The 18,981-nt window shown below is 51.9% G+C and overlaps 2 protein-coding genes across 11 annotated transcripts in view; one reads left to right on the forward strand and one right to left on the reverse strand.

The window, feature by feature from the left end:
• Nucleotides 1–3,793: 3,793 nt before the first annotated feature.
• TRIM50 (tripartite motif containing 50) lies at nucleotides 3,794–17,823 on the reverse strand. 4 transcript variants are annotated; one of them, XM_045048051.1, is made up of 7 exons: nucleotides 17,637–17,823; nucleotides 11,361–11,771; nucleotides 8,196–8,291; nucleotides 7,022–7,252; nucleotides 6,909–6,928; nucleotides 5,689–5,813; nucleotides 3,794–4,769 (listed from the first exon to the last, which is right to left on the reverse strand). In XM_045048051.1, the coding sequence occupies exons 1-7, from the start codon at nucleotides 17,697–17,699 to the stop codon at nucleotides 4,180–4,182; spliced, it is 1,536 nt and encodes a 511-aa protein (XP_044903986.1). In that variant the 5' UTR covers nucleotides 17,700–17,823; the 3' UTR covers nucleotides 3,794–4,179. The 4 variants fall into 4 exon arrangements, with proteins under 4 accessions (XP_044903986.1, XP_044903985.1, XP_044903987.1 ...); XM_045048050.1 differs by having other exon boundaries at nucleotides 6,909–6,931; XM_045048052.1 differs by lacking the exon at nucleotides 17,637–17,823 and adding an exon at nucleotides 13,592–13,762 and having other exon boundaries at nucleotides 6,909–6,931.
• A 73-nt stretch (nucleotides 17,824–17,896) lies between these two features.
• Nucleotides 17,897–18,981, forward strand: part of FKBP6 (FKBP prolyl isomerase family member 6 (inactive)) — a 71,286-nt gene continuing 70,201 nt past the window's right edge. For 5 of the 7 annotated variants that reach the window (XM_006942035.4, XM_006942036.4, XM_045048055.1 and 2 more), the window contains exons 1-3: nucleotides 17,897–18,137; nucleotides 18,231–18,348; nucleotides 18,770–18,859. In XM_006942035.4, coding sequence (XP_006942097.1) covers nucleotides 18,012–18,137; nucleotides 18,231–18,348; nucleotides 18,770–18,859 — 334 coding nt within the window. In that variant the 5' untranslated portion in view covers nucleotides 17,897–18,011. The remainder of the gene's footprint in view (nucleotides 18,138–18,230; nucleotides 18,349–18,769; nucleotides 18,860–18,981) is intronic. The other 2 variants (XM_006942037.4, XM_006942038.4) reach the window with 1 other exon arrangement.

Raw genomic sequence — 18,981 nt, forward strand, 5'->3', positions numbered from 1 at the left:
AGACTCCCAGTGCCATCCTCATCAGATCTCATCAAGGGCATATAGTATCAACGTGACCTTATTCACTGATGTTAACCTTGATCATCTGGTTATGGTCGTGTTTTTCAAGTTTCTCCACTGTAAACCTCTCTATCTTGTTCCCTCTGAAAAAGAAGTCACTATGCACAGCCTGCCCTTAAGCAGTAGGGGGTTATACTGTCCTTGAGGGCAGAATAACTACAGAAATTGTTTGGAATTCTTCTGAAGAATGGTCTCTTCTTCCAGATTTATTTAATCACTTATCAGCATGAACTCATGGATATTATACTTTGAGTTGTAACCCAGTACAGGTAACCCCCGTTTTGAAAGTTTACATTAATTACACTGCTTCACTTTTACAAAAGACCTACATCAGTACCTGTTTTCGTTAATTGAAAGAAATCCTAAGAGGATTTTCACTTTTATGGAAAAAGGGGAGAAGTAAAAACAGCATCAGGGGTCCGTTTTGCTGTGAGCCCTGGTAGAGGCAGTGAGTACCCCAAGCAGTCAGAGTGATGCCACCAAGTTCCTTCCCCAATATCTCCACACATCTCAGCATCAACCTTCCATAGCTTGGAACTGTGTCTGTGAGCACCTGTGCTTTGCCTTGATTGACTGTGTGTGCAAGATGTATCCTAAGATAGGGGCACCTGGGTGGCTCAGTCGGTTAAGTGTCCGACTCTTGATTTCAGCTCAGGTCAATCAAGACCCGCATCCGAACCCCATCAGGCTCTGTGCTGGGTGTGGAGCCTGCTTGAGATTCTCTCCCCCCTCTGCCTCTGCCCCTCCCCCTACGTGTTCTCTCTCTCTCTCTCTCTCTCTCTCTCTCTCTCTCTCAAAAAAAAAAAAAATGTATCCTAAGGTAAGAAAAGGTTAAGAGCAGTTAATTTTTTAGGTCTGGAAACACTAAAAAAATGTTTCCATATAAACTAATGGTAATTGCTTTTTCACTTTATTGCATTTCAGTTAATGAGAGATTTCATAGAAACACTCTACTTTTTTATATATTTTGAGAGAGTGCAAGAGAGTAGGGGAGAGGCAGAGAGAGAAACCCAAGCAGGCTCCGCCTGTCAGCACAGTGAGCCGGAACTCACAAACCATGAGATCATGGCCTGAGCTGAAGTCAGCCACTGAACTGAGCCACCCAGGTGCCCCCACTCTACTTTTTGATAGCAGGGAAACCTGTACTACTTGATTTTGTTGCTCAAATTCTTCCCATTTTGGCCACCGGGAGAGCTTTCAGTTGGCTCCCATGTCCCTGCGACAGTCCTCTATTATTGCAGAGGTTTTTCCCACGGTTGTTTGGTTTTGAGCATTCCTAGCACTAGGAGACTCATGGCTTAGCTTGTGTATTTCCTCCCCCAGTCCTCGAAGCAGCCATTTCTCCAAGGACCCCTGGTTCCATTTCACTGGAGAATGGTATTAGGAGCCAAGATCTGGATGCCAGGTGACCTGTGCCTTTTAATTTTAATATGTGACCACTAGAAAGCTTAAATCTACACATGTGGCTCTTCTATTTCTGTAGGCCAACACTGTTTTAAGTCTCCTCTATCCTAAAAAAGCCTTCCCTTAATCCCACCTTCTCTCAAATTCGTGACCCAGTTCTCTTCTTCCCTTCCCCATCAAGCTGCTTAAAACAAGAATCAGCAGTCATTGCCTTTACTTCTTCCTCACGTGCTGTTTAATTCCCTGCAGTCTGGCTTCCCACCCTAGTCCACTGAGATGGCTTCCTCCAAGGCCACCAAGAATCTCCTAATATTCCTCAGGCCTTTCCTGCTGAGGCTGGGGTTTCACGGCACTGTTGGCACACCTTCTTTGCTGGAAAGCTTTGGCTTCTGTGACCTTTGCTGCTGGTACACACCCCCCCACCCCCAGTTCTCTGACCATTTCTACGTTTCCTTGGCAACCTTGTCTAAGCAGCTCCTTTAAGTTCTGGTGTTCCATCCTCTGACCTCCTTTCTGCCAGTCTAGTATTTCCTCCTGGGGCAGACTCCCTCCCTTCCACACCGTCATTGCTACAGAACAAAGTTAATACGCACTAAAGTAGCATCAATGGCCCTCCCTGGTCTGGCCTCCACCCCCGCACCAGGTGCAGCTCCAGCCGCAGCACCCCTCGGTGGACTAGACCCCCAAAAGCTCTTCCCCTCTGCCTGTATTCCACTTTTTTTCAGCTAAAATGCCAACTCCGCATAAAGAATTCACTGCTCTTTCCTCTGCCTTCTCCATATTGGGTGGATCTCTCGGGTGCAAGCAGAAACACGAACTCTGGCCGGCCAAACAAAAGAAGGGATTTACTAAGTGAGCGCAGAGGTGTCTATTGGCACCTGGGGCTGGGGGGGTGGGGGGGAGCCGAAAGGTGAACGCACAACGGTAGTTGAGATGAGCTTAGAGAAGGGAGTATTTATAAAAGAATGGTCAGAGTTAAGGGAAATCATAAGAGATGGTGCAGACTCAGGGCTAGTGACAGAACTGCTCGCCGCCCGGCCTGAAGGAACAAAGGAGAGCAACAGAGGAAGGGACCCCCTGTTAGTGATCTCTGGATGAGGAAAGCTGCCAACCCACAGCCAGGCAGGCAGGAAACCAAAAAAATAAGTACTTGAACTCCTTCTCCTGCCCTTGGACCTCCTACCAGTGCCTCCCATCTGCTGACCCCAACAGGAAGCTAGAGGGTTTTGGGTTCCACCGGGACCAGCCTCCCAGGACACAGAACAGGGGGGAGAGGTGGAGGGGAGTGGATGCAGAGGGTGACAATCTTCAGCCCAATCATGGAACTGAAGGAAGAGCTTCATAACCAAAAACCAGGTCTGCAAGGTGTCAAACACGCAGGAGCCAGGGCCAAGGCCTCACAGATTCAGCCGGTAAAGATACAACAAGCACCTTTTGGTTCAGACAGCCGATTACTTACATGGGCAGAAGGAAGATCGGCCGAAGGTGCCTCACGGTCCTTGTTGCACACAACGGAAGGATGGCTGCAGTGAGGGCTGGGGGATCTCCTGTTGCTGAGAAGCCAGTTCTAGATGCAGCCAGGCTATTTTACCGTCTACAGCTCTATTCGGAAGGAGGTGGGGCCGGAAGTCTCAGACCTATCAGAGCCTGGGAGGTGATGGTTCCTGACTCTCCTATGGGATAAGGTCAGTGGAGACGGCCTTGGGTCGGTGCCTCACAAGCCTCCCATCCTCTCTGGTTCCTGGAGGATCTCCCAGACAGCCTGCAGGTCAAGCCTTCGCCTGTGTGGCCAAGGTGAGTAAGTGCCAGGGGACCAGGACACAGCTGTTCCCCACAGAGGTCTCTCAGGCAGCTCCACAGACCTCAGTGGCACAAGGCTGGGGAGCTTCTCTCTAAAGCACCAGGTCTCAGATGCCTCGGCCGCAGCCACTCTCTCTTCCATTTTTCAAATTCTTGGCAGAGAATTCAGCTGTCCCAGCCTCAGTCTGGAACGGACACCATCAGCTGTGGCCAGGGGCAGACTCACCACGGACAGAGGGAGGCTCTGAGCCACTCCTGTGCGCCCAGCAGCTTTCAGAGATAGGCCACACCCATCTAGACCCTACTTGCTTCTGCTCTGAAGCAGTGTTATTTCCATCCCAACGAATGGTGAGGGAAGTCGAGAGAGAGGCCTTTGAAGACAGCGAAGACAGAGTGATTGGCGCGACTCTAACCACAGCCCAGCCTGCACGGCGCAGAGGCAAGATCTGACCTGACTGGAAGCTGGAGCAGTTTTAAAGACCTGAGTGTAAAGCGGCATATGTACAGTTGTTAACATTTGCAAATCATCTAAAGAGAAAGACGGTATCAAATTTATTATCCTTAAGTTCACAATGACACGGAGAAATCACGTGCGGGAATGTTTCCAGCTTCAGTTAAAAGAGGAAGCAGAAAGTGGGCTTAGGAGGGACCAAGGGAAGCCTATCTTAACCCGTGGACACCCAGGCCTGGTTCTGCTGGTTTATGAGGAGGTGAATAACCCGGCAAAAGGTGAATCAATAGGCCCCTGGCTGTAGGGGAAGGGATTAGGGTCCTTTTCTTCCTATCATTAAACGTTTCTAGGAACACACAGGCGTGAAGACCTTCCCACACGGTAAAGAACATCATCTCTGCACACTGGACCCAGCGGAGCCCCGGCTGGGAAGAGCCCGCGGGCAGGCAGACCGACCGGCAGCCCTACAGCTTGGTGGGCTGCGTGGGGGTGAGGTGGGCAGGCCCGCTGGGCGGGGGCAGCACCAGAGGCAGCGCGTTGCCGCCCTTCTCGTGCCAGCACGTGTCCAGGATGGGGTAGAGCTTGCCCTGGAAGTCAGCCTGGAACGTGTAGAGCGGCCGCAGGTCATCGGGCCGGTCAGCATCAAAGAAGGTGAGCTCGCCACGCTCGTAGTGCAAGTAGACGCCGATGCGGTGGGGGTGGCCGGCCACAGGCAGGGGCACCCGAGGGCAGCCGAAGGCCTCGTACACCCGGCCCTCCTTCAGGCCAATGAGCCACACGCCATTCTCCGGGGACTTGCTCAGCCTGCCCTTGCGACTGGCCGTGCCCTTGATGACCCCCAGGCGCCAGTCGCTCTTGCTGCCCACCACCACCTCCCAGTAGTGACGGCCGCAGGAGAAGCCCCGGCTGGCCAGGACACAGGTACTGTAGTCAAAGCGCTCTGGCTGGCTGGCTCGCCGCTGGGCCAGGAGCCCACACTGCACCACCGTGTTGCCCTTGGAGAGTTCCAGGAGTGGGTGGGCGGTGGCGGGGTCCAGCTTGAGGGACTCCGGGGCTAGGAAAGATCAAAGAAGTGTGTTTTGCAGCTACACAGAAGGCAGCAGACCCTACCCCAGAGGGAGGCCCTGAGCTCCTCAGGAGAGGAACTGCAAAGGCCTCATCCCAGAATCGGAGGGGCCTTCTGAGAAGGGGCACAGAAGAGGCAACCCTGAGGACTGCTGAATGAACAAACAATGCCTGAACGGTGGGAAAAATGGGGCAGCTGTGAGGGAGGCATTCTGGTAAGGGAAAGGGCACGCACCTGCCTGCCTAAGATGGCGGTGCAGATGGAAGGTCCTGGAAGACGGCCCGTCACTTGTGCACCACAGCTAAACTCCCCAGGAGAATCCTTATCAAGTGCAATTGTTTTGATATCCTACCAGCCCATTCAAGGACAAACTGTCCCAACTGACCTCTGGATTACCTGCCAACTAATCAATTTACACCAAAACCACACAAACAACATTCATGGACCAGAGATCATCAGGTTTTTTCCTCCCCTCCCCTTTTTGTTTTACAACAAACCCTATTTTTGTCTTTGTTAGATGAAATCAGCTTACCGATTGATCTCCCTTATGTGCTAGTAACAAAGGAATTCGTTAAATGTCTTCGTGTTATTTTTTGACAGAGCGATAGCTACCATTTATTAAACACGAAACTATGCACACACATTTGAATGTTTATAAACTACACAGCCCAGCAAGGTGGACTTTAATACCCCCTCCTTGCAGATGAGGAAGCAGACTCAGATTACAGGTTGGATCTTCAGCTAGTAAGGGACAGAGCTGTCTGGTGGAGCCCCAAAGCCATGCTCTCAACACTAACCTACGCGAACACCCTTCCAGTCTTCTGCACCCTAAACTCTGGCACAAGTGACAAACTGCTACCCACCCTGCATGGCAGCCCTCAGGGAAGAGAACGGGTTGGAGCCTTACCCGGCAGAACTTTTCGGAAGAGCCTTTTCCACACAGTCAGCTTGATGTCAGCCTGGTGGAGGCCCGGCTTGAAGGAGATGGGGCTGAAGGCGCCTTCCAGAGGCCGGGCCTGCTGGAGCTCTGCTCTGAGGGCGACAGTCCTACGTGATGGCGGGGATGCACACCGCGCACCCCAGCCCTTCACCCATGGGCAAGTCCAACCAGCCAGTCACAGCTCAGGACACTGTGCACTCAAGAGGCCCATCATTTCCTCCCCTCCACCCCACTCTCAGAGGCCCCGCCCCTTCCCGGAAGGAGAAACACTACATCAGTGGTTCTCAAAGGGCATCACCTGGAGGCTTGTCAGAAATGCAAATTTCTCGGGGCCACCCCAGACCTGCTGAAAGTGATTACTAGGGCTCAGTGACGTTTTAAGGAGCCCTCCAGGTGGCTCTGATGCACGCTAACGTTTGAGGATCGCTTCTTGATATTGGGCGACCCTGGCCCCTGGCCACAGCTGGAGCGGACACCTGCTCCCAATCAGCTACACTGTCCATTCTTTTAAACCAATGCTCCTAACCTGACTATCCAGAAGACCAAAGGAAATTTAAAACAGACAAGGAGATTCCCACAATCAGGATCTGAGGAAGGCTAAGAACTGCATGGCTATTCATTTGTTGGGGCTGGAACATGGATCCAATCCCTTCCCACAACCCATGGTGCAGGATTCGAGGCCCCTCATCCTGGCTCTTGCCCACCTCTCCCACTCATCACCCATTCTGCCCTGTAGCCTACATTTTACCCCATTCATACTGAGTTCACATTTCTCCCAAGTCTGCACACTTGAGCCTTTCAGATGACCCTTCCCCACTCTGCTTACCTGGCCAACACCTGTCCTATGCCCTAAGCTCACCCCCCTGTATGCCATCTTCACCAGTCCCACCCCCCCCCCCCCGCCCCCAACCTCAGTCACCTCCTCCTGTTATTTCTGTAGCTTGTGTGAACTTCTCTGGTCTTAAGTACCCACAGTGATCAGTGATGTAACCGGAGTTCACCATCTGCCTCCCACCAGTCTTTGAGACCCTTAAAGGCAGGGGCATGACCTTCATCTCCCTGTTCCCTGGGCTCAGTACAGAGCCAGATGTGGGCAGCTGCTGACAAGGCACTGGTGCAGCTACAGACAGGAAGTGGGGTAGAGGAGCCACCAGATCCAAGCTGAGAGCTCCCTCCAAGGTTATTACCTGGAGGCCGTGGAGTGATACTTCTGGAAAACAAGACAGGTGGGTTAAGGCATGGGGGAGGCTCTTGGGACCCTGGGGACCTGGGCGTGGGTGACACTCCCTTGTCCACTCACCCGGATAAACTCATAGTGACTCTCATTACTGAACTGCTCGAGCACACGTTCAGCCTGGCCCAGCCGCTCCTGAGTGCCCTTGGCCTGCTCCAGCTGCATGTCCAGGGAGGCCACAAGGCCACGGGTATGACCCTCCAACCCCTCCAGGCAACGGGCCTTCTCCTCATCCACCAGGTGGTGCAGCTCCTGGAACTCGCGACGGATCACCCAGCTGAAGACGTCAGATTCATTCTGGGACGAGAAGGGGCTGGTCACGGCCAGAACCTCAGCCAGAACCGCCTGCCTCCGGCTGACCCCCGTGTCCTCAGGCCCTGGCAGCTTAGGCCTTCCTGGGCTTTTCCAATCCGAGCTGGTTCTAGTACTTGAGTTGCAGGCTGACTCGTGCGCTGTTCACACTGTGCCTGGGCACCCCCCGTGTGGCCACGGGGGACAGCAATACAGGCAGGGGACAGACTGGGCCCCAGCACCCATTTCAAACACAGTGGCACTGCTTTCTTCAGTCCTAACTATTAAACGTGCAAGTAAGATTTTGCTTCAGTACAGGGTTCCACAACTGGAAAAGGTCTGAAAGGCCCTGGGAGGGCAGACTTCAGAGAGCCAGATTCCCTGTGTAACCCTGAGTTCAGCCTCCCTGTCAGGCTGAGGAAGGTTAACCAAGAGGACCCTCAGGGGAGATGGGTCTCCTGCTTCTGTTTCACAACTGCCTGCAGGGCCTGGGCTCCACATGCTTGCAGCCCCAGTGTGCCTGTCATTCAGGAAAAGCAGAAAGCCACCAAGGGCTTCAGGCCTTTCTACACTCTGCTCCAAGCTACTGGGCAGGCTCCACAGACTGTCAAGGTCAAGCAGACACGGCGAGTCAGGCGTTGGGGGGGGGGGGGGGGTGGGGGCAAGAGAGTCATGCCCACACTTTGAGCTGTTTACATCTGGTACTTAGGTTCTGTGTTATCTCAGTCCCAAGGACAAGAGGGACACAGCCAATTTGGACAGAGTCCTGACAACTGAGTTGATTCCCCTGAGGGGATTTGCCCTTTCCCCACTCCGCCCTGCAATGCTTTGAATTCTGGCTTTATATGAAAGCATGGGTTTCTGTAAAGGACAAATCACAACCGGGCTCTGCAGGAAAGGGAAGGTGACCAGCCCCGGGGTTAAGGGGACAGAGGGAAAGGGCACTCACGACAATCCGGGTCCTGTTGTTCACCAGCTTGGCAATATGCTCATCCACCTTCTTCTGCTCCTGCTTCAGGTCAGAGATGAGAGCCGCTAGCTCCTCCTGGAGGCAATGTACCACGGCCTCATGAGTAGCTGACCCCTGCACGCTTTCAGCTCCTTGGGGCCAGCCCTGGGCTTCACCCATCCAGGGGACATCCCAGTGGCCACAAGCACTCCCAGTGGAACCAGGGAAAGGGCTACCCGGGTACTCCTGACTCCAAAACAGGTGAAATTATTCAAGAATATTCCACATCGAGGGCAGGAATTACCCAGACAGAAAAGGATCTCCAGGTCATTCCTCTGCAGGACATGGAGACAGACCCTAAACGTTGTTACAACTACCTGGAAGTCACCACACAACATCCAAGGGGGGCGATGACCAGTCTGAAGCCCACACTCCCTGAACAGAACGCTGGATGACCACATAAACTGCCTGGTCACCAGCAGATCTAGAATCAGTGGGCATGTGATCAAGAGCATCACAAAAAGGCTGACTCCAAGTGAGGCCAATGGTGCATACAGTAGCCCAGGTTATACCTGGGGATTCCCCAATCCCTATAAAGACCTGACTCAATCGCTGGCAGGTTTGGGCCTCCCCAGGCTGAAGTAAACGCACTTCTCCTGGCCTTCCTGGCCCCAAATCTGACGGAGTCTTAAAGATTCAACCAGGACCACCTAGACTCCCATCCAGCTGCACTACTCGAGTGGTGCTGGTTTGTGCCCATGGAGCGTACAAGTCTTTGGCTTAGACAGTTCCCAAGCAGAAGTCAGCAGCAAGAGGGGTGCCTGGCTGGCTCGGTTGGAAGAGCAGGCAACTGACGATCGCGGGGTTGTGAGTTCAAGCCCCACATTGGGTATAGAGATTACCAAAAATATATAAATAAACTTAAGGAAAAGAAAAAAAGAAATCAGCCGCAAGAGGCTTTCAGGAAATGAGCAGAGTAAAGAATAAAACCAGTGTAGGGATAAATGGACACAGAGTCTTGCTCTGGAAAACAAGACATCAGAAGATCTCATAACAGCCCGAGAACGAAGTTCCAGTAGCAACTCTCCTGAGGCAGAGAGAGATGGGATTAGTTCTTTTCGTCAACTGGGTCACAGTGAGAGTAAACAGAAACACACAAATAAATAATCTCAAGATCTCAATCAACAGGAGGACAACAGGCATGCATAAAAGGGATCTAATAAAGGAACATAATTCAGTGGCATCACAGCAAAGAGTCTTGGGATCAAACAGCCACATCCAAAACCAGGACCCAAGCCATCCCCGGCTCCAAGCCAGAAATGATGAGTGAGCTCCTGTGTGTCTCCTTCTCTCCAGGGCTAATAAAACACAGGCTCTCGATCTCGCTGCACTGCAATCTGGCTTCCTCCTCCCACACTCCACTGAAATGACTCTTGCCAAGATAATCAATTCTTACTGCTAAACCTAACAGACTCTTTCCAATCCTCAGCAGGCATTTCACACAAGTGATCTTGTTCTCATTAAAACGCTCTGTCCTGATCTCCAGGAGGTCGTATTCAGCCAGTGTTCCTGTTCCCTCTGCTGATTCTTTCTGTCCTTTTTTGGGGTTCTTTCTCTACCCGAATCTTAAACCCTGGTGTCCTTTGGGGGCATCGTCCGTATCTTCCCTATCACTCTGAAGACTCTCCTGATTGGTCTTCTCCACTCCCGTAGCCTCAATTACCACCCATATGTAATTCTCCCAATCTTTTATCCCCAGCCTCAGTCTCCAGTCTACCCCCCAGCAGTGTTTGGACCACATCACCACTCTGCTTAAAACCCTCCGGAGACCCCACCATGATGCTCCTCTGAATAAACTACAGATCCCTTCACATTTCACAGAAGGCTTTGCAAGACCTGGCTCCTGCTTACCTCTCTCCAGAGCTTGACAGAACAACTTATAATTCTTCAAATATGTCTCCTGATCTTTTGCAGGGCTGTCTTTATACATGGAATGCTTTCCTCCCCCTTTTTTCCTACCACGTCCTCCCTGTGGTTCAGATCTTGGTTTAGCAGTCCACTTCCTCCAGAGAACCTTCCCTGACTACCTGAGAGCATGCAGGAGCTACAGTCCAGATGGCCTCACGATTGCCTGTATTTAATCTTGATGGTAGCACCCAACACATGGGGACCGTCAGACTCCCAGATTGTGAGCTCCCCGGGGCAGGCCAAACCACTTGCCCACTATTGTACCATGTGCTCTAGCATATCTGGCACAGGTTAAATGCCAAGCACACGTCTGTGGGTCAGAGGGTCTGGTGGATGGCCTGGCTGGCCCTGTGCACATTTCATACTTGTCTCCCAGGGTTCCAAGAGCAAAGAAACGCTGCTCACTCAGCCAGGAAATCCCAGGAACAGTGACAGGGGACCCCTCTGCCTTCATATCTGGATGCTCTTTCTTTTTCCCCACCCCTATCACCTGTATTTTGTCATTCCTTACCTTTACTCTCCCTTCCTCCCGAACACTCTGCCAGGTGCCCTATAAGAATTCACTTTCCAGGATCCTTCCTGCCTCTTTTGATCTGTTGGCAGTGGAAAGAAAACTGGCCAGTTTGTGTCCTACCTCTGCCACCGACAAGCTGTATGACCTTGGGTTAAGACTCTTGGCTTCTCTGAGCCTGTTTCCTCATTTGTAAAATATAGTGAGAACCCCACCTTTCATAAATCTTAGATCAGCGTTATTCATCTTAAATAATGACGTGCTAAATCTAAGTTCATGAGGGCAGGAATCCACTGTTTCCACAAATACATTTTGAGCTTTTACTACATGCTAGTCATGGCTCTAGGCGTGAAAATACCCAAGGAAACAAAGTGCTTTCCCTCATGTGGGGTCTGGGAGAGCACTCAAAAAATGGATGAAAGCTGCGAAGAAAAACCGAGCGAGGGAAGGGGCTAGCACTCGACAAGGACTCTCCATCATGCCTGTCTGCGGTGCCCAGCACCTGGAGATTGGAGCTGCTGAGAACACACTCTACAGAGTTCAGCTCCAGGACAGGGCTGCAGGGCACCGGCATCCTGGCCTGGGACCCTTCTGTGCCAGGCGATGGCGCCAGAGAGCGCGGGAGCTGGGCTCCTTGGGCGTGCCCCGCGCCCCCCACCCCCACCCGCAGCAGCCTCGCAGCCCACCTTCATGCGGCTGTAGACGGTGGAGACAGGCGTGACGCGGTGGTGCTGGTGGGAGCCCAGCAGGCCGCAGAGGCCGCAGATGAGCTCCTGGTCCCTCTCACAGAAGAGGCTGAGCGGGTTCCGGTGGTGCTGGCAGACCTTGGGCTCCGGGTCCCCGGGGAGCTGTAGAGCTTCGATCACCCGCGCCAGAGAGACGTTGGGCGGGGAGCTGCTGCTATCCACCTCCTGCCGGCACACTGGGCAGCGGAGCTCCGAGTCCAGGTGGTGGGACAGGTTTACCAGGCAGCCCTTGCAGTAGGAGTGGCCGCACTGCAGCATCATGGGCTCCTTGAAGACCTCCAGGCAGATGGGGCACTGAAGGCGGTCCTCCAGCTCGGGCACGCTCACCTGCCACGCCATCCACGGTGCTGGCTAGAACACAGGGCAGCTTTCTCAAGTCTGTTCCCTCCGCACTGTGCCCCCAATCCCCCCGCCAAGTGCCACTGGAAGTTAAGAGTGCCTTAGGGTCTCCAGGCCTGGATTCCAATCCCAATGCCTATGACCTTGGGCCTATTTCCCATCTTTATTTTCTTTTTAATTTATTTTTGAGATCATGACCTGAGCCAAAGTTGGACACTTAACCAACTGAGCCATCCAGGTGCCCCTTTCCTATCTTTAAAATAAAGGGCTTAATTGGGGGGGAATCACTTGTAGATACAGGATTCTACATTTTTCACCCCAATTTGTAGGTAAACACAAAAGGGGCCGTCTGCTGGGTCATCTGGAGTGACACCAACAATGTGCCCTCCAGCCGCAGTAGGCGTACTGACTCAGAACTGGACAGCAAAAACAAGCAAAGGTCCTTCCCACTTTCTAGATCAGTTCTCAAAACTGGCGAGCAACTGTTGGAAGCACGATAACAACCGATTCCTGCGTCAGCCCCTCACACATACTCAGTGAGCCCCAGAAATCTGCATTTACAATAGCACCCTCCTTCCCCAAGGTCATTCTAAAGCAGAGAGTGCTGTCTTAACAACACTGTTCTGGAGAGTCGGAGACCGAGGAGGGTAGCCTCCTAAATTCGCACCCACTCCCTGTGCAAAATGATCGGCACTGAAAAAGGACAAGCACCAGGTGCAAGTTGGCCACGGACCCAGGGAGGGCCCCCACAACGAACTACCTGCTTTCTCACAATCCACTGAGACGTTCGCTGGATCTGCTCTACCTTCTCTTCTCCCCAGGTTGGGACAGAGGCACTAAGAGATGTGGGGATTGTAGCTGACCGCCTGCTCCACCCTTTGTCTCTGCCCCTTTCCTCCTCCCCTTTCCCAGCAACACTCCTATGTCCTCAAGGTCACCCAGAATCAGGTGGAAACTGGGCCACATCACGAGACGGAGGAGGCAGCCTCCTTCAGCTGGCAACGTTGATAATTCCAACATTCAGACGCTCACCTTGGCCACGCTTCGGGGAAGCGGGGGAGACAGAGGAGTGGTCCCCCAGCCACACCTTACAGACCCCAAACAGGAGTGGATTCATGTTTTGACACAACTCTTTCTGAATCTATTTTTTTGAAGACATTTTTATTTATTCAACTTCTTGAGACAGGACCTCTATAAAGTACGCATATCTTAACTATACACTTAATGTACACATTTCACACATTTACTCACCCTCGAGATCAACACACAGAATGTTTCCAGCACCCGGAAGACACTATGTGCTCTCCAGTCAGAAGCCCCTGGCAAGGATAGCTATTCCCCTAACTCTTGTCATCGTAGATTTATATAGCTTTATTTTGACATTCAAATAAACAGAATTATCTAGGTTGTGCTCTTTCGTGTCTCACTTCCAATACAGTTGAATACCATTAATACCATTACTCAATACCATTGAATTGAGAACCTTTTTATACAAAGCCTTTCAAAGGTTTAGGAGTTCAATGGCTTTTTTTTTTTTTTTAAAGCTAATTTACTTATTTTGAGAGAGTGTGCACATGCAAATAGGGGAGGGGCAGAAAGAGAGAGGAAGAGAGAGAATCCCAAGCAGGCTCCACGCTGTCAGCACAAAGCCCAATGTGGGGCTCGATCCCACCAACCGTGAGATCATGACCTGAACCTGAAGTCAAGAGTCAGATACTTCACCGACTGAGCCACCCAGGTGTCCCTAACGACATTTCTTTATGCAGTTAATAAATATTACAGTCAGAAAATGCTACGCATATCATGGAGGTGGGATAAAAAAAATTACTGACTTGAAAAGGAAGAGATGGAAGCAGGTCTCCAGGAGTGTTAAGAAACAAGGAGCTCAAGGGGCGCCTGGGTGGCTCAGCTGGTTGAGCGTCTGACTACTGATTTCAGTTCAGGACATGATCTCATGGTTCATGAGTTCAAGTCCCGAGTCAGGCTCTGTCTGTGCTCAGTGCAGAGCCTGCTCGGGATTCTCTCTCTCTCAAAATAAACAAACACTGGGGCGCCTGGGTGGCGCAGTCGGTTAAGCGTCCGACTTCAGCCAGGTCGCGATCTCGCGGTCCGTGAGTTCGAGCCCCGCGTCGGGCTCTGGGCTGATGGCTCGGAGCCTGGAGCCTGTTTCCGATTCTGTGTCTCCCTCTCTCTCTGCCCCTCCCCCGTTCATGCTCTGTCTCTCTCTGTCCCAAAAATAAATAAACGTTGAAAAAAAAAAAAAGATTTTAAAAATAAAAAAATAAAAATAAACAAACACTAAAAAAAAGAAAGGAAAGAACCAAGGAGCTCTAGACCAGCAAGACACAACTCGCAGAGACCTAAGCATCCCTGTCTGCCAGTAGGGGCCCTCTCTACCCCACGACAAGCAAGACCAAAGTCTGGCACAGGCATGTTGAAGGCTAATTTGATTTGTTAATTCAACAAACATTTATGGAGCACCTGATATGTGTCAAGCAGCAAGCTGAGCATTAGGGAAACATCAGGGAACATGACAGATGAGGTTTTTGTCCTTTCAAAATTTGTAATATAACCGTAGTAGGAGTGAGGTAGGATCATCAACAAGAAAACATCATCGTATTTAATGTGACGCAGGAAGGAAACAATGTGCTGAGAAAGAATGGCAGGAGGGAATAGGTTGTTTGAGGGACAGAAAGGCCACAAACAAGGACGGGAGAGAGGCCTCTGCAAGCGGAGTGTGGCCCCCTGGCCAATTCCCAGCAAGGATGTGGGCACCTCAGGTGTAGAGCCGCAAGGATCTAGGTTTACCAACATGGATGAGCTTTAGATTCTTTAGAAAGGGGCAGCGCAGTGTCTTTGAGGATGGATGGTTGAGACCCGAAGGATACAAACATGCCAACTGCCTGAAAAACTACAAGAGGGCAGACCAGGCCTGGGCAGCAAATGCAAAGGCTCTGAGGCTAGAAAGAGCCCAGCATTTAGGAGATACACTAGAGAAAATCTGAGTAGCTGGAGCGTAGTGAGAGGGAACACCAGGAGAACAGGTCAGAGGGGCTGGCAGAGAGGGCCCTGGAGCAGGGCAAAGGTTCAGACTGAATTTCAAGGGCAGTGGGAGCTACAGGAGGATTTTGAGGCAAAGGAATATCATCTGACATATTTTTAAAAGACCACTCCGGCCACTTGTAGATAATGGATCAGAGTAACTTTAGCGCCTGAGTGGATGGATCGTGAAGGCTGATAAGGAAAAGATCAAGGTAAAATGTACCTGGGAAATCTAGAGTCAGATGCCCAAGGACACCTGAGTAGCAGTGGTCTGCAGACTTCAGCAAACAACAGAATTATCCGGGGTGCTTGTGAAAATACAGACTTCTGGGCTCTAGCCTGAGTTTCTGATTCAGGAGCACAGGGATAGGCTCAGGAATTTGCATTTTTAACAAGTTTCCAGACAACACTGCTGCTGGTCTGGGGACTACACTTTGAGAACCACCGAAAAAGGCAATTGAGCACAGGAGCCTGGAGGTCTAGTGTGCAGGGGAGGCCTTAGGCTGGCCAGGTATATACCACCTGTTTACCTCACATATTTAAACTTGTGGGAATGGCTGGGATCTCTCTGGGATTAGAACAGAGAAGGGCTGGGGCGCCTGGGTGACTCAGTCGGTTAAGGATCGGACTTCGGCCCAGGTCACAATCACACAGTTCATGGGTTTGAGCCCCGCACTCGACTCTGTACTGACAACTCAGAGCCTGGAGCCTGCTTCGGATCCTGTCTCCTTCTCTCTCTCCCAAAAGTAAATAAACATTAAAAAATAAGAAGAACAGAGAAGGGCTGGGCCACCTGAGTGGTTCAGTCAGTTAAGCATCTGCCTTTGGCTCAGGTCATGATTTCACGGTTCATGAGTTCGAGCCCCACATCAGACTCTTTGCTGATTCAGCTCAGACTCTCTGCCGAGCAGAGCCTGATTCAGATCCTCTGTCCCCCACACCCTACCCCTCCCCAGCTTGTGTGCTCTCTCACACATTCTCTCTCAAAATCAAAAGAAAAAAAAAAACTTAAAAACAGGGAAGGGCAAGGGTCCAAGGATAGGGCCCTGAGGTTGTTAGTGTATACCGGTCAAGAAGATGACTGAGAAGAGACAGCCAGACAGACAGGAATATGGAAGCAGATCAGAATATGAAAGCAGATCCATTTGACCCTGAACACTAGAGGACTTTCTCAGGCAAGAATCAGGAAGACTGAGAAGATTCGGCATGCTGTTGCGAACTCCAATGTGTAGAAAGGCCACGAACAAGGACGGGAGAGAGGCCTCTGTGAGTGGAGTGTGGCCCCCTGGCCAATTTACAGCAAGGATGTGGGGACCTCAGGTGTAGAGCCGCAAGGATCTAGGTTTACCAACATGGATGAGCTTTAGATTCTTCCCCGGAGCCTGTATTAAGGCGGAGGCCTTGATTTTAGTTCATTGAGACTGGCTGGTGTCTCTGACCTACAAAATTTATGACAAATACGTGAAATCATAAATATCTGTGGCTCAGAACACCTAATCTGTAGTAATTGATGGTGACGATAGGAAAGAGATACAGAACAGGACAAAAAGCATTTAAAGAGGAACCAACTTCATCAAATGCTGACAAGAGTCCAGAAATCTGAGGACACAGGACTATCTTATGGATTTAACATGAAGTGCAGTCTTGGTGACATGGAGCAGGGGAAAGTGGTACTGCGGTGGGTTGAAGAAAAAAGGGAGGATAAGGAAGTAGAGACAAAATAATTGAAAAACGCTCTATAGCAACTTAAAAAAAATTTTTTTTTTATTTTTTTTTAACGTTTATTTATTTTTGAGACAGAGAGAGAGCATGAACGGGGGAGGGTCAGAGAGAGGGAGACACAGAATCTGAAACAGGCTCCAGGCTCTGAGCTGTCAACACAGAGCCCGACGCAGGGCTCGAACTCACTGACCGTAAGATCATGACCTAAGCCGAAGTCGGCCGCTTAACCGACTGAGCCACCCAGGCGCCCCCCCCCCCATTTTTTAAATGCTTATTTTTGAGAGAGAGAGAGAGAAAAGAGTGCGAGTAGGGGAGGGGCAGAGAGAGGGAGACACAGACTCCAAAGCAGGCTCCAGGCTCTGAGCTGTCAGCACAGAGGCCCACACGGGGCTCAAACCCACAAATGGTGAGATCATGACCTGAGCAGAGCGAAGTCCGACGCTTAACCAACTGGCCACCCAGGCACCCCAACAACTCTTTTTGAGAAGTCGAGAAGACTAGGCATGGGACCACCTGCAGCAGGAGTGAGACGTGGGACAAAGGTGGCGCTTGTTTAGGGCTGGTGATTTTAGGAAACATAGAAGCTGAAGAAATGATCCAATAGTCAAGGCATGATGGGTGCAGGAAAGAGGGGCCACCTCTCAAATCCTGGAGTGGGCAAGAGCTGCAGGCCCCAGGGAAAAAGCAGGAGGGGGTGACGTCAGGGGCCATTCGTGCTTTGCACCCCCCGCCCCCACCACCGGGGAGCAGGTATGGATTCTGTGGATTTAGTGACCGTGACGTGAAGGACAACGTTGCCTTGTTCTCTGACGAACGAGGCAGTTTGACTTGAAAGGCCTGTCTGCGTCTACATTTCTCTAGCACGAAAAGGTGGAGGAAAATTGAAAAAGTGGAGGTAACCCACTTAGCAAGGCCGCACACTTCCGGCAGCAGGCTGTTTCTGGAACTCTGTCCTCCCCAGCCTGCTCCCACCTCGAGTCCCACCACAAGCCCCACCCCACCCACCAAGTCCCGAGCCACTGCCAGTCCCGACCACCCGCATGGCCCATCTCCCGCGCCATCCCACGCGCGCCCCTGGCGCCCCGTCTTGCCACAGGCGTCCCCTTCACGCGCCTCCTCCTGATCCACTTCTCCCCGCCAAGGGGCTCCATCTCTCCCAGCGCGGCACCGCCCCATCTTCCATCATGCTCGCACACATCCGGCTCCGGGAGTCCCTGTCACGTGCCCATCAAGTTCCGCGCATGCCCTCCACCTGCCCGGTCACGCCCCACGCGTCACTTTCACGAGCCTGGTCCCGCCCCGCGTGTTCCCGCCACGTGCCCCATCAGGCGCCACACTGCCCCATCACGTGTCGCACGTCCCATCACGTGATCCGCCACGCACCACCGGAGGCCCCAGGGCAGTTGGCAGCTGTTGGTGCGAAACGTTGAGCGCCTCCTCGCGGCCCCGGACGCCACCGGCGGGAGCGGGCGGCGGGGTATAAAGGGGATGGCTGGGCCACCGCCAGGTGGAGAACGAGGGGTTGAGGGCTCGTGCGCGTTGGCAGGCCACGTGGCGATGGGGGGCAGCGCGCGGAACCCGGGGGCCCTGCAAGGGGACAACGCTTCCGGCCAGGTGAGAGGCTGGGCTTTGGGAAGCCGCGGGCAGGGGGTGCCGGAGTCGGGGTGCAGGCGGGGCGCTCTGAGGTTTTGTGTTTCTCCCCGCAAGTCTCCATACCAGAGGTTAAGTCGGAGGATGCGGGACATTTCCGGGGACCGGGGCGTGTTGAAGGATGTCATCCGAGAGGGTGCTGGAGAGCTGGTGACACCCGATGCTTCCGTGCTAGGTACCGTCATCTGCCACCCAGCAGGAGATGTGAAAGTACCGGTCATCAAGTGTTTTCTGCTTTATACCTAGAAAGGTGGGAGGGAAGGCAAGGTTTAAAACACACACAAAAGAAGGGTAGATCCCTCTCGCTTTATTACAATTCGGGCTTTTAAGGGAAAGCGAGGGAACCCATCTCCCCTTTGTATGAGGCCAGTGTAAACAAGGGACATTCTGAGCGCGGGGTACCTCACAACCAAGCTCTTGAATCTCACGGCCAAGGGGCAGGCATCTAAATGTTGAGCAAAGATTTTCCTATCACTGTGGGTGGGAGGCGACTTGAGCACATCGAATTCCCTTTTCTTTTGTAACGGAGAATTGATATGGAGGGGTGCATGTTCTTGATTTTCCTTGTATTGTTTTTTTTTTTTTTCCTGTCCTAGTGAAATATTCCGGATATCTGGAGCACATGGACAAGCCTTTTGATTCTAATTGCTTTAGGAAAACTCCTCGCTTGATGAAACTTGGAGAGGGTAAGTTGAGATTAGCAACTACAAAAGGAGGAATTGTTTGGGGAAACTTTTCAGAGCATGGAGTCCTTGAATTGGTTTTTCTGAGATCGGGCTTTGCTACACCAATCATGGTCTTGTCCGCA

The sequence above is a fragment of the Felis catus genome, chromosome E3 (genome assembly GCF_018350175.1).
Source record: "Felis catus isolate Fca126 chromosome E3, F.catus_Fca126_mat1.0, whole genome shotgun sequence".
Lineage (NCBI taxonomy): Eukaryota > Metazoa > Chordata > Mammalia > Carnivora > Felidae > Felis > Felis catus.

What these genes read in the sequence shown, in the direction of transcription:
- TRIM50 (XM_045048050.1), bottom strand. Translation starts at nt 17,699, where the DNA reads ATGGGGCGGTGCCGCGCTGGGAGAGATGGAGCCCCTTGGCGGGGAGAA. An exon ending in GTCACTATGAGTTTATCCGG is followed by an intron (nt 6,932 to 7,021) that starts GTGAGTGGACAA and finishes CTTGTTTTCCAG; the next exon opens with AAGTATCACTCCACGGCCTC. An exon ending in CTTCCGAAAAGTTCTGCCGG is followed by an intron (nt 4,770 to 5,688) that starts GTAAGGCTCCAA and finishes GATCTTTCCTAG; the next exon opens with CCCCGGAGTCCCTCAAGCTG.